The following is a 16,866-nucleotide window of genomic DNA, read 5'->3' as shown; positions in this document are numbered from 1 at the left end:
TTTTTAATCTTCACATGAAGAAAAAACAGAAAATTAAATTAATAACTTGCAGAGTGTCAGTGTGCAATTCTAGTCTTTAATTTTTTTTCTGTGGAAGGTTGATTTCTGCCTCATTTTGAGACCCAAGTAGTTGTAACTTCTATAATGTTTTTCTACGTATCACAACAATTCAGATAGAATATATGGAGGCAGCACTTTGATTCTGCATTTTGTGATAATGAAAACCTTGTGCCATTGTAGATAAAGGGAGTTTTACCACTAACCTGAACAGTCTGTTTCAACATATCTCAGTGGTCAGCTAAAAGATGCTGAACTGTATCTCTCTTTTTTTGGTCACTTATACAACAAGAGAAAAATAAACAGGCAGAGAAGTGCAAACAGAGGAGAGTAGAGTAATGCAGACAAGTGTAGAGAAGTCTAGCCTAACTTAGACTAGAGTAGAGTGGAGTGATGTGGGGTAGTGTGGCATAGAGCAGGGCAGAGTAGAGTAGATTGTTTACAACAATAATCAAACAAAATGGGGAAATGAAGAAATATTAAAGGTAATACAACAGTTTGGGGGGCAAAAATTGTGACAGGAAAGACAGAAGGGTTACAAAAGATAAGTCTGCATAAAGCAATGTGTTCAAAACTTGGATTTGGCTATACAAAAGCATGTTAGTTTAACAAAAGCCTTAGATATGAAGAATGCTTTCACATTTCCTGCCAATTAAATGCCACTTCCTTCTGTATGCATAACAATTATTTCTAGAATTTAGGAAGGTCTTAATTTGGTTTCATGTATTTATTTTCCAAGTGAGTTTCCAAAAGATTAGCTCTGGTTCCTCCAGTTCACTATTCTTTTGCATTTGTGCATCAGAACCTGCAAGAACAACTAGAGTGACCAAAAATAAACAAAGAATATTGTCTGGGCTTTGCAGCACCACATTTGTAAAAGAGTAGAGGTAGCAAATCTGCAGGTGTTACTTCCATTTAGTGGCACCTTTGTCTCAGTCCAGCTAGAGAAAAATTGCCTGAACTATACCAAAACTACAGTTGAGGTTCTCCTTACTGAATTTTGCTAGTCTTAGTCCTTCTCTGGCATCAAGTGTAGATTATAGTTTAGCACTCATGATTCCTTGTATGTAATGTGACTAGTACAAACAGAAGGCAAATGTGTTTTGTTCTATTACTTTGATTTTTTGTATGTGATTCTTAATGTGATGTGTCAGGAAAAAAATCTACTATTTAAAATGGTGTATGGCATAAATAAGTTGTGCTGTCAGTTTGACAAAACATAACCAAGAACAAAGCATGATATTTACGCAGTATTTTCTAGTTCAGGGCTTGAAGGCGAATGTCACAGTCCCACAATGCAGTATAGAATATGTGAAAATCCTTCTTGTCCTGCTGGTGTGCCTGCCTTCAGGGACTGGCAGTGTCAGGCTTTCAGTGTCAGATCCTCGTATCAGAAGCATGTGCACCAGTGGCAGGCTGTCATTGATGATGGTAAGTATAAAACCATCTCCCACATGCTTTTAATCTGCTCATATGGCTTATAGCTTGGTGGTGGTGTTGTTGATTAAGAAACATTAAAGCAAAATTAAAGCAAAAAACTCCAAGATTTTTGTAAGTAATTCTTATTTCATAGTCAAGATCCAGTGGTACTTTCACATGCTCTGGAATCTTTTGTATTACATTCCTATTAAATTTCTCACTCTTGATCTGTAATGACTACATTTGAACTGAAATTCAGTATCAGTTTGATTCTCTTAGTCAACAGTGTAGTATAAAGTGTCTCAGAAATACAGCTTTCTAGAGGAATGCAGTGTTGTTAAGCATGCATATATCAACTATACTTCTACTTACAAAGCCAAAAAGACAATTCAGGTACTGTAAGCCTCTCTTTTTGGAGGAAGAGGAGAGCACTTTTTAGCTTAACATTTGAGTATTTCACATATCAATGTTTGATTTTGGCAGAAATCCATTTGTAATGCATATTGGAAACTTAGTTAACAGTTAAAGAGACCCTAGTAGCTGGTATACTGCATGCATACTTCAGTATAACAAACTTGCTTAGATACTGCATCATTAGGAACATGTTAAAGTAGGAGCATAGTAATGTTGAACTTCTAGTATTTGCAAAGATAACGTTGGTATAAAATGTCAGCAACTAGAAACCAAAACATTCCACCCAAGTTCTTGCTAGGAATGTGAACAATGGCTGCCATTCCACTGAATTTTCTCAAAATGTTTATTATGTAATTTATTTTTTTTTAAACAATAAAACAACACAGATACTTCAGTTAAAGTAGCTAGAATCATAGAATCATAAAATCGTTTTGGTTGGAAAAGACCTTTAAGATCATCAAGTCCAACCACTAACCTAACTCTGCCATGACAAGTGCTAAACCATATTCCTAAGCACCACATCAACACATCTTTTAACCATCTTCAGGGATGGTTATTTAACCACCTCACTGGGCAGGCTGTTCCAGTGTTTAATTACCCTTTCAGTGAAGAAATTTCTTCTAATATCCAATCTAAACCTCCTCTGGCACAACTTGAGACCATTTCCTCTGTTGTTTGGTACTAAAGGGAGAAAACGCTGCCTCACTACAACCTCCTTTCAGGTAGTTGTACAGAGCAGTAAAGTCCCCCCTCAGGCTCCTTTTCTTCAGGCTAAACAATCCCAGTCCCCTCACCACTCCTTGTAGGAGCTGTTCTCTTGAACCTTTATCAGCTTTGTTGCCCTTCTCTGGACTTGCTCCAGCACCTGAAGTCTGTCCTGTAGTGGGGGGCCCAAAACTGAATACCGTACTCAAGGTGCAGCCTCACCAGTGCCAAGTACAGGGGGATAACCACTTCACTAGTTCTGCTTGTCACACTATTTCTGCTACAAGCCAGGATGCTATCACCCTCCTTGACCACCTGGGCACACTGCTGGCTCATAGTCAGCTGTTGATCAACACCCCAGGTCCTTGTCTGCTGGGCAGCCTTCCAGCCACTCTACCCCAAGACTGTAGTGTTTTATGGGGTTGTTGTGACCCACGTGCAGGACCAGGCACTTCAACTTGTTGGGTCTCAAACAATTGGCCTTAGACCATTGATTCAGCCTGTTCCACTGTAGAGTCTACCCTCAGGCACATCTACAGTCACCCCCAACTTGCAGTGTGATCTTCAAACTTGATCCCCTTATCCAGATCATTGATAAAGAAACAGAAAAAAGATGGCCTCAGTTCTGAGCCCTGGGGAACAATGCTGACTGGTAACTGGCTGCCAGCTGGATTTAACTTCATTCCACACAACTCTGTGAGCCCAGCCATCCAACTGGTGTTTTACCCAGCAAATGTACACTCATCCAAGCCTTAAGTAGTCAGTTTTTTCAGGAGAATGTTGTGGGAAACAGAATCAAAGACGTTACTAAGGTCCACATAAACAACATCCACAGCCTTTTCCTCATCCACTAAACAGTTTACCTCGTCATAGAAGGAGGTCAGGTTCATCCAGCAGGACCTTGTTAATTTGAGAAATTAACAACATCATAGCAACTGGTGATAAAGAAGAGCCTGGAATGACACAGAAGTACTGTGTGTATGTATTCCCACATTTAAAGTATTAGTTATTACCATTTATTTTTAACTCTCGAAACAAAGTATCAGAAACTTTTTTAAAGTATAGATTTTAAGAGATCTATTTTGCCAAGTCCCAGAAAATGTAAATTATCAGGAATTTATTTTAATGCCTGTCTAACTAAAGAAGGGTGTTGGTTTTCTTTCTTCTAAGCCTTTTTCTTAAGAAGCCAAAGTGAAAACTCGTAAGGCTACTCTCATAAAGCTACTGTTCAGGAGGACTCTCATCAGCTATTTTTTAAGTGCTTATCTAATTAATTAATTTTGGTTTGTTTTCCTAAATTTGTTTTTAGCACAGGAACATGTTTTATATCCTCAGGGATCAAAACCTTTCTGCCAAACTTTGAATAATTCAGTCATGTAAAGAAAAATTTTGACCTCTCCTGTCCCATTATAAGAAGCATGGAGATTGCTTTCATCTAACTTTGTTCTGAGAGATTATTTTGTCTTGAGGTGTCTGTCCCTCCAGAGACAAAAAGGTGGACACCAGCTAGGGGCTTCCAGTATTACAGAAATACATTGTTCACAAATCCCTAATTATTTGTACTCTTAGCCTTTAGTAGATGCTAATAGTGCACTGTGACCAAAATTGTTCCTTTATTTGAATGAGGTCTTCTATAGGCTGTTGAAGCTGTCCAGTGTTGTTGAGTTACTGTCTCTTTGAGTTCAGCGTCCTTAAAATAATGTTTAGCTTGCTAATCTTGTATTGCTTTAAAAAATGCTGACAACATGTCTCAAGTTCCCACAGAGCTTTGGGATTACTATTGAAGGACTATAGTGGGAATGCAGAGAACACATACGTAGGCAGATATTCACTCTTCTAAGCTGGACAAGGCTGATGTCTGTCTTCACATGTTGGCAAAAGAGATCACATCTTTCTGTACCAGTCCCCTAGAGTTACCCAAAGGCTGTGTCAATTTTAGTAAAATAAACGTGCCCAGACCAGTCTCTGATTTGTAAGTTAATTGACATGGAAGTCCTGTGTCCATACTTTTCAGCTCTCTTTCTCTCTGAAAAGAATCGTGACATCTAAACTGCTTTTTGGAAATGTTTATTTGCAAGTGACAATTTCCAATCTAAACTGAGCAAGTGCTAGTTAGCACAGGGGAAAAAAAAGGAAAGAAAAAAAAAAAAGTGGCATAGAAAGTTTTACAGTTCAGCTGCACAGACAGTAGGATTCCAGTATCCATTAATGTTTCCTGGAACTTTTAAAATTTACTAATAAAAATGCAGTCCAGGAATCTAGACGTCAGTATGAATTCAGAGGGGTGTAGATTGTGTAAGTGAAATCAGTTTCAAAGTCAGGATTGACTTCATGCTTTCAAAATTCTGCTGCAGATTTACAAAGGAGTTCTGAGTCACTACACTTGCAAATACAGATAGGAAAAAATCATGTTAACCACTGAGAGGAAATTTAATTTAGTTTATTTGGTATTACTTTGGCAGTGGTGAAGCAAATGTCATTATTTATAAATTATCACCATCGGGAGTACAAGGATACATAGGATATCCATGTTTGAGAAATGTGGTAGAAAGTTGCCTAACCTTGGTAAAGGTGCTAAAAAGAATGTGTTCAGGTTTTTGTCTTTTGGGATTTTCTTTTGTTTTGGTTTGGTTTTGGTTTTGTTTGTTTTTTAACATGGGATTGTAAATTCATATATTTTTTTCTTCCCAGGTTGTCTCAGTTACTTAATTTTTTTCTCTTTGACCTGCATAATTAGAAAATCATGGAAGTGTTAAGTTTAGCTTTTCACCAATATTATGATCTGCCATAAATATAGCAGAATCAAAGTATAAATTACAACCAAAATATTCCAACAGCTGTAATGTGTGTTTTAAATTGCGTCAATGAACATGACAAGAGTACTAGGCCGGACAAGGTTACAGCACCAGTATACTCTAGCAAGAAAAAGAACTTGAGTGTTTCAAACCTATTTAAAAAGGTTGTGTTTTTTTTTATTATTTCATTGTATCTAAGATAACTTGTTATGCCACATAGATAAGCAAATATAAGTTTTGGAAATACTTATAGTAATACTGTGTCTATTTGGTGGCTTTTTGCATCCACTGCTTCTACAGAAAAGCCATGTGCCTTATTCTGTTCACCGACTGGAAAGGATCAACCCATTCTTCTAACAGAAAAGGTGATGGATGGGACTTCTTGTGGCCAACATGGGTTAGATGTCTGTGCAGATGGTAGATGCCAGGTATGATTTATTTGTTTTGAAAACGGGCACAGTTATGCAAGTGCATGCATTTGTTGTGCATGTGTGTTATTTCTCTGATAGCATGACCAAGACTGAATGGCTCTTTTGGAATTTTATTCAAATACTTTAAGCTAATTTCAGTGCAACGCAATATGTGAAACAGTTAGCTTGGGAAATGTGTACATGTGATGATAAGGATGCTTATAACTTCTGCAAGTGGAAAATTAGTCTAACCTATTATATCTTCTAAAGGAAGTCTTAGCTTTCACCATTTTGGGAACTTTGCCATGAGCTGTACATATATATATCTAATTCTGCCTTTTTCAATGGGAAAAAAAAATCATCTAAATAAATCAAGACCAAAGGAGCAGAATAATATATAATTAAAGTTAAATGTTTGTGCTATTCATGATCCTCAGACTTAATTTGGTTCATTTAAATTCTTTTGTTGCTTTTATAGTGCTTCAGATGGAAACTTTTCTATATAAAAATCCTACAAGACTCATTGTATTCTTTGTCTGCTTCTAAATGCACACATTGAATTTGGCCTGTAACATAGAAATAGCATCAGTAGATACTGTAATAGCTTCAACATATTAACTTATGGATGGATGCAGGCATGTATATATGCATACAAATGCATATATGTGTGTATAATTATCCCTTCTCGAGTGCCCAAGCACAAGCAACAAGAATACTCTTAAATAATTTGCTGAATAGAGGCTTTAGTTCACTATGTAACAATTACAGGTTTAATGACAAATATGATATATTTTTAGTATGTGTAAGACTATCTATCTATCTGTCTGTCTGTCTGTCTGTCTCTCTCTCAATCCCTCTATCTCTCTATCTCTATCAATCAAGACTTTCCCTGAAAAAGTGTCATTTGTCATTCACTTTTCACAACTGACTAATAAAACCAAAAAGAAAAAAAGCCTTAATCCAAACCTGCCTGGCAGATACTGGGTTGGCTTCTTTGCATATTAAAAATCAGATGTAAATGCTAAGCAAATTTTATAGTCTTAATTTCTAAGGTCTTCCACACTTAACCCTGTCTTTTTAGATAATCCATTAGGAAGAACTCTGGGGAGTACAGCTGTAGAGTTAAGTTGTTATATCTGGTAGACGTGCCATTTTGGGTGCACAGTTCTTCAACTGCCTATGGCTTAACCAGTATTTTGAAGTTTTTATTGCTTCTTTTTTGGTAAAAGAACTCTGTTCATAAATTTATGTCACAGTCTAAATGTGCTTGGAAATGAGTGGCTCCATGACAGACTGTGGTTTCTGTCATTAAAGGGATCCTTCATTTTCTCTTTAACCCAGCTTTTATCTTTATTATTGTCAATGTTGCAGTTTATTTGGTTTTATCAGATGCATATATATGATGTGTAAGGTTACCCTCTGATGACTTCTTTATACTTTAAAAAGGCTTTTATTTTGTATCAGGAAAGCATATGGTATTTACTGTCAAGCTACCACTGATAGTTACTGATAGAAATGTGTCTAATGTAATAATCTAGAGGTACTTGAGCAAACTTTTTTGTTTTAAACTGCTTTTCAGCAAAACACAAATGCAGTTTATATTCACGTATTGCAGACATATTCATGTCCTGTTCAGAATAAGACATTAGGTTAACATTAGACGGCATTTCACCACTGGGGCAAAGGATGTCCCATATCTTGAGGAGAAAGCAGCAGACTTGTATATTTTGCTGTCACTGAGCAGGAGAGACTGCAAGGGTGTGTTGCTTAGAAGTCCCAGAGGTCCCAGGGAGAAGTGGGAACGTGGTTGTCTTCCTCTCAGAGAGTAGCTGATAAAGTTATCCAACCATATAGGACAAGTGAATGCAACAATATGCATAAAATAATAGAAAAAATTACTACTCTGCTGTCACCATTTGCCTCAGGTCCGACAACAACGCTCTTGATCCCCTCCCCTTCTCACCCAGGTAGGGAAGGAGAGAGAAAAGAGAGAGACTTGGCTGGTTTGAAAACTAAACTACACAGCTTTAATTAAATATTAATGATATAAGAAAATATATACAATTATATACAAATGCGTTCAGGGAAAGAGAAGCAAGAAGGAAGTTGTCTTGTGTGATCTCTGACCTTCCTCTGAGCTTACATAGATCTATGGAATGGAATATCTCTGGCCAGTTTTGCTGTCTGTCTAACTCAGCCTCCTACGGGGGGGTCACAGATCTCCCTGTAGTGTCTGAGCTGGCAGAGTGAAGGTGTGATGTTGAAGACCCAGCAGTTACAAAAACATTCCATTCTTATCAGCCTTAGCTGGAACACTCTGGTGCTAGTTAAAAGAAAGCTTGCTGAAGTAAAAAAAACCAAACCCAAAAAACATTAAAGGGAAAATTTGCTTCATCCTGGCTCAAACCAGGATATCTGCACATGTACTAGCTCAGTCCTCACTCCAAGAAGGGGTAGATTGTGGTGGTCAGGGCATATTGCAAAAGGGTGAGATGCTGACTACTAAAGGCAGCTTTATGGAAAACATAGCCACAATAGCTTTTCTTTCTTCCGCCTCAGAAATTTGGCTGTGATGGCATATTAGGATCTCTGGCTCGTGAAGATCACTGTGGTGTATGCAACGGAAATGGAAAGTCATGCAAAGTTATTAAAGGTGATTTTAACCATACCAGAGGAGCAGGTAAGTCTGTTTATTTTGAATACTCAGGAAACCAGTAGCTGTTTGATTATTTTGAGCAGTGGGAACTGTAAAAAACTGTACTTCTTCAAGATATGAAGTTCCACACAAGAACTTCAGATCTACTTGATCTAAAATAATAAAACATTTCGGATTAGAATACATGTATATTTTTTAATTGAATTGTTGCAAAACTATTGCAGATTGTTTCAATTGTCTAATTTATCTTCCATTAAGACGCACATAAGAGCCCGGTTTAAAAAAAAAAAAAATAATCTGTGAAATAAAATGTATGTTTTCAGTAAAAAAATAAAGTATAAATTCTCATAGTGTTTTACTGCTCTTCAAAATAAATAACCAAATTACAAACTGTTACCTGATTGAGTAACATCATTAAAGAAAGACAGGCAGTGGGAGAACGTATCTTTTAGTTTTTCTTTGTTTTATACTAATAACAGCACATCATAAAAAGTAAATAGATTTTCTGATGTAGAATGAACACAACATTGCTGTGATCTGTTTTTTGAATGAGAAAAATTCTGACTCTAGCATAATAGTGTTGACAGAATAGAGGACTAAAATCTCAATAGTTTGTGCCATGTACCATGTATACCTTGTGTCCAAGAAAAGTTTTTTTCTTTGAAACAGCATTTGGCCAGCTGTTTTGAAGATTTGTTTTCTGGTTTTTGAATAGAAAATGTGCAGAATTTCAGGACATTAAGTAAATCACATTAAAAAAATACTGTAATTAGAATCAAACAGTATTACCTTTGAAAAATCAAGGACTTAAATGCATGATAGGCTGAAGTATAGTACTTGTTTAAAAAACATAAAGTTAGGCATAGTCTTCAGATTTTTATATCTAGTCATGGTTTGAACTGAAGGTGATGTAGAGCAGGAATCCAAAACCACAAGTTGAGTCTGGAGGACTAGAAGATAAAAAAACTGCCCTCTAAACAGTTGCGTAAGATAATTTCCTTCTCAAGAAGCTGGCCTGTCAGGTATATTCAGGAAGTGTTTTCAGCCCTAAAAGAACTTAAAAATAAGTAATGCTGTTTTGCAGCAATTTCGTTTTTATGTTTCAGGATTATTGAAAAAGTGTTGTAAATGCTTAGAATTTTGTTATAGAATCTTTTATAGCTACATGGAATAACAACATAGTTTACTGTCCACTTTTTGAAGTTCACCCAGGTAGTCTACAATTTGGTTTTATTCATTTATAACATCACTGTTTGCACAGTAATTTTCACCTGTCTTGTCTTTTCAAGCCTTTTCATTTAAAGCAAATTGCTCAACAGCATATCTTAATCCCACAATGTAAGGAAGCAATTGTAATATAAAAAAAGTAACCAGTAAGTAGACTTCAACCTATAGCAATTCATAACAGAGCTTGAATGTGTTAAAGCACAAAAAAAACCCCAAACAAAAAAACCCACCCAACAAACAACAACCAAACAATGGGACTATATATGTCATATCATTGGTTTCTACATGCTGAGTGAATTTGGAATTCTTTTGTGAGGACACCACTTAGCCAGAGAGGGCTTCATCTGCTCCAGCTTCAACCTAAGCTCACTGTTTCTTCTAATGTTTTACTTTGCCATGTACTTTTACTTTTATACAATGGTGTATATGTATTACACATAATGCATCATATCTTAGGGTGTTTCAGCATTTTCCAAAAACACTCAAACTGTTGCTGTACAAATTATAACTTGTTACATTTAAAAAGCAACATAGGGGAGAAGATGCATGGTTAGAATTTTAACACTTGCATTAGTGGTTTGCTGAACCAGTGCCAGAACAACCAATGTCTTACAGTACTGAGCTCTCTGAGAAGTAGGGGGCGAATAGGAAAGCCAGAATATGAGAGAGCTTCTGTCTGTTTGATCCAATGAGAAGGACAAATTCCAAAGGCAAGGAACTGTCACATGCTCTGTAAGAAAGAAAACAAACAAACAAACAAACAAAAAACGAAGTTCAGGGTTTCCATTTTGCAACCACACTTGAGGCTGTGGTAATGGTCACTTAGCATGGGTGCAGGATATTTTTGCAGAGCAGAGTGAGTCAAGACATTATGGTTTGATGTCCAGATGGAAAATGGTGACAAGTGGTGTCCCTCAGGGGTCCAAACTGAGACCGGTGTTGTTTAATATCTTCATTCATGATATTGACAGTGGCACTGAGAGCATCCTCAGCAAGTTTGCTGATGACACCAAGCTGGGTTGTATGGTTGATATGCTATAGAGGGACAGGATGCCATTAAGAGGGACCTGGACAAGCTGGAGAAGTGAGCCCAGGTGAACTTCATGAGGTTCAACAAGGCCAAGTACAGGGAAGATATGCTAGAGAGCAGCCCTGTGGAAATAGACCTGGGGGTAATAGTGGATGAAAAGCTGGACGTGAACCACCAGTGTGCAATTGCAGCCCAGAGGCCAACCACATCCTGGGTTGCATCAAAAGAAGCTTGTCCAGCAGATCGAGGGAGATGCTTCTGCCCCTGTATTCTCCCCTGGTAAGACCACACCTGGAGCACTGCATCCATCTCTGGAGCCTCCAACACATCAAGGATGTGGACTTGGTGGGGTGTGTCCAGGGGAGGGCAACAAAAATTGTCAGAGGGCTGGATTACTTCTTTTATGAAGACAGGCTGAGGGAGTTGGGGTTGTTCAACCTGAAGAAGAGATGACTCTGGGAGAACCTTGTAGAGACCTTCCAATACCTGAAAGGAGCCTATGAGAAAGCTGGGGAAGACCTGTTCCCAATGGTATGTAATGGTAGGTCAAGGGGAAATGGTTTTAGGATAGAGAAGGGTAGATTTAGGTTGGACAATAGGAAGTTCCTTATGATGAGGGTGGAACAGGTTGTCTAGAGAGGTGGTGGAGACTCCACCCCTGGAACACTGAGGTCAGGCTTGATGGGGCTCTGAGCAACCTGTTCTACTGTGAGATGTTCCTACTTATTGTAGGGGGATTGGACTAGATGACCTTTAGAGGTTCCTTCTGATCCAATACATTCTATGATTCTGTGATTCTATGTACTTTCTGACATTTTTTATTTTACCTGGATATTTGGTCTCATGCCTAGGTTATGTGGAAGCTTTAGTGATACCTGCAGGAGCAAGAAGAATCAAAGTTGTGGAAGAAAAACCAGCTCACAGTTATTTAGGTAACTATCACATTTTAATATTTGTGTCCTGTTTTGGTCAGCAATGAAGAGTGCTAGCCATGCATGCTTTTCTATGTAAACAAAACTCTTGAGTGGAAAAAAAAATCTTAAATTAATACATATAAATAAATTTTGTAGAAATAACAAGATTTAAGAATGTCTATAGCATCCTTCTTCGTATGGATTATATTGTGAACTTTTATCTCATTTTGTTTGAAGAGTATTTTAAAGAATGCATTTAGATGATTTAAGAAAAAAATCTGCATTTTAAATTTTTCTTATGGAAAATGCTAAAGAAAAATACTTCACATTAAAACAAGTAAGAAGAGTTTTATGCTGTAACATGGAGTATTTTTTGCTCAGATAACAAAAGATCCACACTGACCAACATACAGCAGGTCACCAACAAAGTAAAACAAAAGCTATAAAATTAATCTGAGACAGCAGAAAAGTTAATCTTTGCACTATTTTGGATTGACTTACAACTTAAAAAAAATATATTTTGGACTTTGGCTTAAACTGATAAGGTTCTGATGCCAAACATGACATTTAAATGAAGATGAATTTTTAAAACTCGTTGTCCAGAAGGTGGCTTCAAATATATTATGCCTTACATGATTTTTCAGACCTGATCTGAACAAAATAAAATAAAATTACAAGTCCTTCACGTAAGAATCTATTCAGTTTGCTACAGTTAACTAATGTATAAGCCTGTGTTCTTGATGGATTAAATATCTTGCCTGACTTGTTGATGCTTTTGAATATATATTAGACCAACCAGAGGAATGATCCAGCCAAAAAGAACGAGCTTTTCCTATTTGTTAGAAGCATCAAATTATGTGGTGAAAGTGTATAAGTTAAATGTTTAGGTAGGATGACAGTAACGTAGTCACACTCTAAGGCAGAGAAAAAGGTAAATGTAGAGGAGCAAGCATTCCTTCCAGGCAGTGTTTCTGAAGCATGTTACAATTGAAGTTCATGGATAATAGGATCCATAAACATCTTTGCAAACTGCGTCTGGTGATTTCACCTAATTGTTACATTATGCAAATGGGATGTGAAAGGAGACCTAAATCTCTACTGAACAGACAACTTTTCTATCAGTGTTTTTTCATATGTTTTGCAGCTCTTCGAGATGCTGGAAAACAGTCAATCAATAGTGACTGGAAGATAGAGCACTCAGGAACATTTAATATTGCTGGAACCACTGTCCATTATGTTCGGAGGGGTCTATGGGAGAAAATATCAGCCAAAGGTCCCACAACATCGCCTTTACATTTACTGGTATGACAATATGAATTGGAGTTTTTTACCTGTTTCCTATCATACAGAGTGGTAACTAATATTTTTTTCCAGGCTCCTGAAGATGAGAACCATGTAAGATATATCCACTTTCATTTTATATGTATAAATATATAATATTAATATACTCACACATTAATATAATATATTAATATACTCACACACTTGTTTATATGTATAGGTCAGTCAGCCCACTTCTAAAAAAAATTCATTTAAGTTAAAGAATAACCCTACATTATGGAGGCATGTTTTTTCCAAGATGATCTCTTACAGTTCAGAGTTTATCTTCCACAGTGTCTGTGTACATACGTAGGTTTTCCTTCTCTGTATCACGCAGGTGCTGCTCTTCCATGACCAGAGCTATGGTCTGCATTATGAATACACAATCCCACTGGATCCTCTTCCTGAGAATCAGACCTCTAAAGTACCAGAGCCTCTATTCATGTGGACTCATTCTAGCTGGGAGGACTGTAATGCTGTATGTGGAGGAGGTAAAATAAAAGAAGAACATATAAACACATGGTCACAAACATATATATTAAAAAAGTATATGTGTATACAATATGCACGTATATACACAATATGTGTATGTATGTGAATGCAATATACATTGATTTGTATATACACCATGTATATATATATCAATTAAAATACAAAGTGTATTAATATTTAAGACTCTGATGGTCAGTCTTGTATATTAATAGTAATTTCCTCATTGCAGCTTGTTTGATTCCATAGAATGGTGAACATACTTCAGTCTCATGCTTCCTGATTATATTAAAAGAACAGTGATAACTTCAGGATAAGATTCAAACAAAATACAATAAGTAGTAAAAGATGGTAGTGCAGGAACAAAGTCTAGATTACCAAAAGCAAATTCAGGACACAGTTTCCAAGAAGAAATACAAGTGCAATAGCTAGAACAAGAACAGAAGGTTTGTATGCATTCCATTCTGTATTTGGAACTATGGAAGATAAACAATCTGTAAAAGACATTGTAAAGTACAGAAAAGCTGAGCCTCAGTCTGACAAATATCTACAGTTAGTAACATGAGTTGAGGATGATCCAGAAACACATGGAACAAATATTACAACATCAGATATTAGTATACTGATGTGATACTTTTCCTATGTTTAGGTTTATAAACCATAAAAATGTAAATTTGGAAGAACAAAACTCTATTATGAAAACAAATATTGGAATGTGAATAGTGTTGCTGAAACAAAATCCTTTAAAACTACTGTTTGGAAGATGGTTATTTAAATAGCTAATAGTGAAAAAGCACTTAAGATTTATTTTTTTAATTAATGCAATCTATAAACATCTGTTCATACCTTGTGTGATTAGGTGGACTTTGCGAATACTATATTGATTTTTGATACCTGTCTTCCTTCCTTACAACCTTGACAGTTGTGGTTGCTCTGATCAGCAGTTCTAAAAGCTTTTGATTGAATAAGAAGGCATGGAAACACTTCTTTCTCATAACAACAGTGTAAGGAACACAGTGTTCTACCTCCTTTGACTATGTGAACCATCGCAGTGTCATGACAGATCACTGTAGTTTTCATAAACATGTTTTTTGTGGTTTAGTAAGAAAGTTTCTTCCCCCAAGTTGTTTTGTACATGGTGCTAGTAGCATTCTCTGTTCCTTAATAGTGCGTTCCTGTTCACTTGGAATATCCATTATTTTTAGTTTCCTGAAGTATTTTTAAAATAATTTGAATGTTACCCCTGTCTCTCATTATTGACCCAAATATTTCTAAAGTTACCTATCTGGAGAAGTTTTAAAATGCAGTATGTCAGTAATTTATTCTACAATAATGCTTATATAAATATTTGAGTGTTTAATTGTAATATTTAGTTATCATATTTTTCTCGTGATTTGCCTTCATTTTATGTTACTGTCTAAAATAGCTGATTTAATACAAAATTCCATGAAAGGTATTTTTACTGAAAAAAATATGAAACATAAGTGAAAGATTTTTCTTACTTTAGATAAAATAATTTTAACTGTTCTTTTAGTTCTTGGTTAAATATGAATTAATAATGAATTAAAATGCTGCAGCTTGTACCTTATGTAAATATTTGTGATTCAATTTTTAACATCAATATAACAATTATCAGTAGTTTTGCTTAAATGCTTGTGATATATGTCAGAATGAAACTATTGATGAAGCAATGTGGTTTCATGCATGTTTATATATGTAACTCATCTGTGAACTATTGTGTTGCAGAAGAGTTTCTTTGTGTGTGCGAGAATATGAGTACACAGATGTATATGTAAATGCAGAAAGAATTGTAAAAAATTTCAAATGATGTATACCATAAATTAGTTGCAAGTGCTCTCATGTACACCATGCAACATTTCAGGTGTGGTCACACACATGATATATATTTATAACTTCAAGTGCTCCATCTGCAAGCACATTACTGGCCACTGGTGAACATTGCATCGTTGAGTCAGCCCCACTCCTGCATGCATGCACCCGTGTTTACCCTGCTGGTTAACATCCAGCTAGAAACAGTGTTAAAATATAACAACAGTGACAAATGGTTGTGAACTTGTTTTCTGCTATTTTAAGTCTTTTATTCAAGGATTTGCTGGTTTCCTAAAAATTAGGCTGCAGAATTATAATCGTAATAATAATAACAGCAACAATAATTTAATAACTTTAAATAACTTTAACAATAACTTTAAAATAATAATATTTTTATATGTGTGTATATATGTGTGTGTGTATGTATATATATGCATACAGATATATATATACGCATACATATATAGATATAGATATAAAATAACTCCAGTCAGTGCTTGTGTTAACTATTACTTTAAATTCTGGTTTCTGATGCTTCCGACTTTGACAAACAGGCTCTAACCAACTCATAAGGGCAAGGTTTCTGTACAGAGCATGCACTAGGTCTCTGCAGGTAGTATCCAGCTTCTTAAATTATTACCCTACAGATCAGGTCAGTTATGCTGCCTCTTTAGTTCATGGGAAATAGTGCAGGCTCTTTATGGAATGATGTGTGTGCCAATTCCCTTCAGCTGTGTGCTGGCCATGCGTGCTAGTGTATTGCTAAACCAAGCAGAACTACTAAACTTAAGCAAGACAGAAGGACATGACATGTCATTCCTTTCCTTATTTTATATATTAATTTACAACCATATGGAATCATTGGATTTGGAAGGCACCTCTAGACATCATCTAGTCCTACGCCTCTTCTAAAGCAGGATCACCTAAAGCACTACACACCTAAAGACTGCACCTAGGCAGGTTTTGAATGTCTCCAGAGAAGACTTCACAAACTCTCTGGGCAGTCTGTTCCAGTGCTCTGTCACTCTCACAGTAAAGAAATTTTTTCTCAGGTTTAGATGGAACTTTCTGTGTTATAGCTTGTGCCCATTTACCCTGAAGTGTCTCGCTCCATCCTCTATTCCCACAGTTTAGATATTTGTAGACATTAATAAGGTCTCCTCGCCTCAGTCTTCTCCTCTTCAGGCTAAACAGTCCCCAGCTCTCTGAACCCTTCCTTGTAAGAGAGATGCTTCAGTCCTATCATCTTTGTTGCCCTCCACTGGAATCTCTCCTGCAGTTCCGTGTCTCACTTGAACTGGGGAGCCTGGAACTAGAGACAGAACTACAGAAGTGGCTTCACTAGGGCAGAATAGAGAGAGAGGATGACCTCCCTTGACCTGCTGGACAAACTCTTCATAATGCATCCCAGGCCATTTGCCTTCTTGGCATTACTGGCTCACAGTTAAGTAATTGTCTACTAGGACTCCAATATCCTTCTTCTCATGGCTGCTTTCCAGAAGGTCCACCCTTAACCTATACTCATACATGGGGTTATTTCTCCCTAGGTGCAGGACTCTACACTTGTCTTTGATGAACTTCATCAGGTTCTCCTCTTCCC

The 16,866-nt window shown here is 36.6% G+C and overlaps 1 protein-coding gene across 1 annotated transcript in view; it reads left to right on the top strand.

Moving 5' to 3' along the window:
* The window catches only part of ADAMTS19 (ADAM metallopeptidase with thrombospondin type 1 motif, 19), a 128,517-nt gene that overhangs the window by 85,619 nt on the left and 26,032 nt on the right, over positions 1-16,866 (top strand). The window contains exons 13-18 of the mRNA XM_010007225.1: positions 1,319-1,488; positions 5,691-5,818; positions 8,360-8,480; positions 11,565-11,645; positions 12,772-12,929; positions 13,285-13,438. Coding sequence (XP_010005527.1) covers positions 1,319-1,488; positions 5,691-5,818; positions 8,360-8,480; positions 11,565-11,645; positions 12,772-12,929; positions 13,285-13,438 — 812 coding nt within the window. The remainder of the gene's footprint in view (positions 1-1,318; positions 1,489-5,690; positions 5,819-8,359; positions 8,481-11,564; positions 11,646-12,771; positions 12,930-13,284; positions 13,439-16,866) is intronic.

The sequence above is a fragment of the Chaetura pelagica genome, unplaced genomic scaffold (genome assembly GCF_000747805.2).
Source record: "Chaetura pelagica isolate M959 unplaced genomic scaffold, ChaPel_1.0 scaffold40, whole genome shotgun sequence".
In the NCBI taxonomy this organism is placed as follows: domain Eukaryota; kingdom Metazoa; phylum Chordata; class Aves; order Apodiformes; family Apodidae; genus Chaetura; species Chaetura pelagica.
The sequence above is the reverse complement of the archived record's forward strand: the minus strand, read 5'-3'. Positions and strand labels throughout refer to the sequence as shown.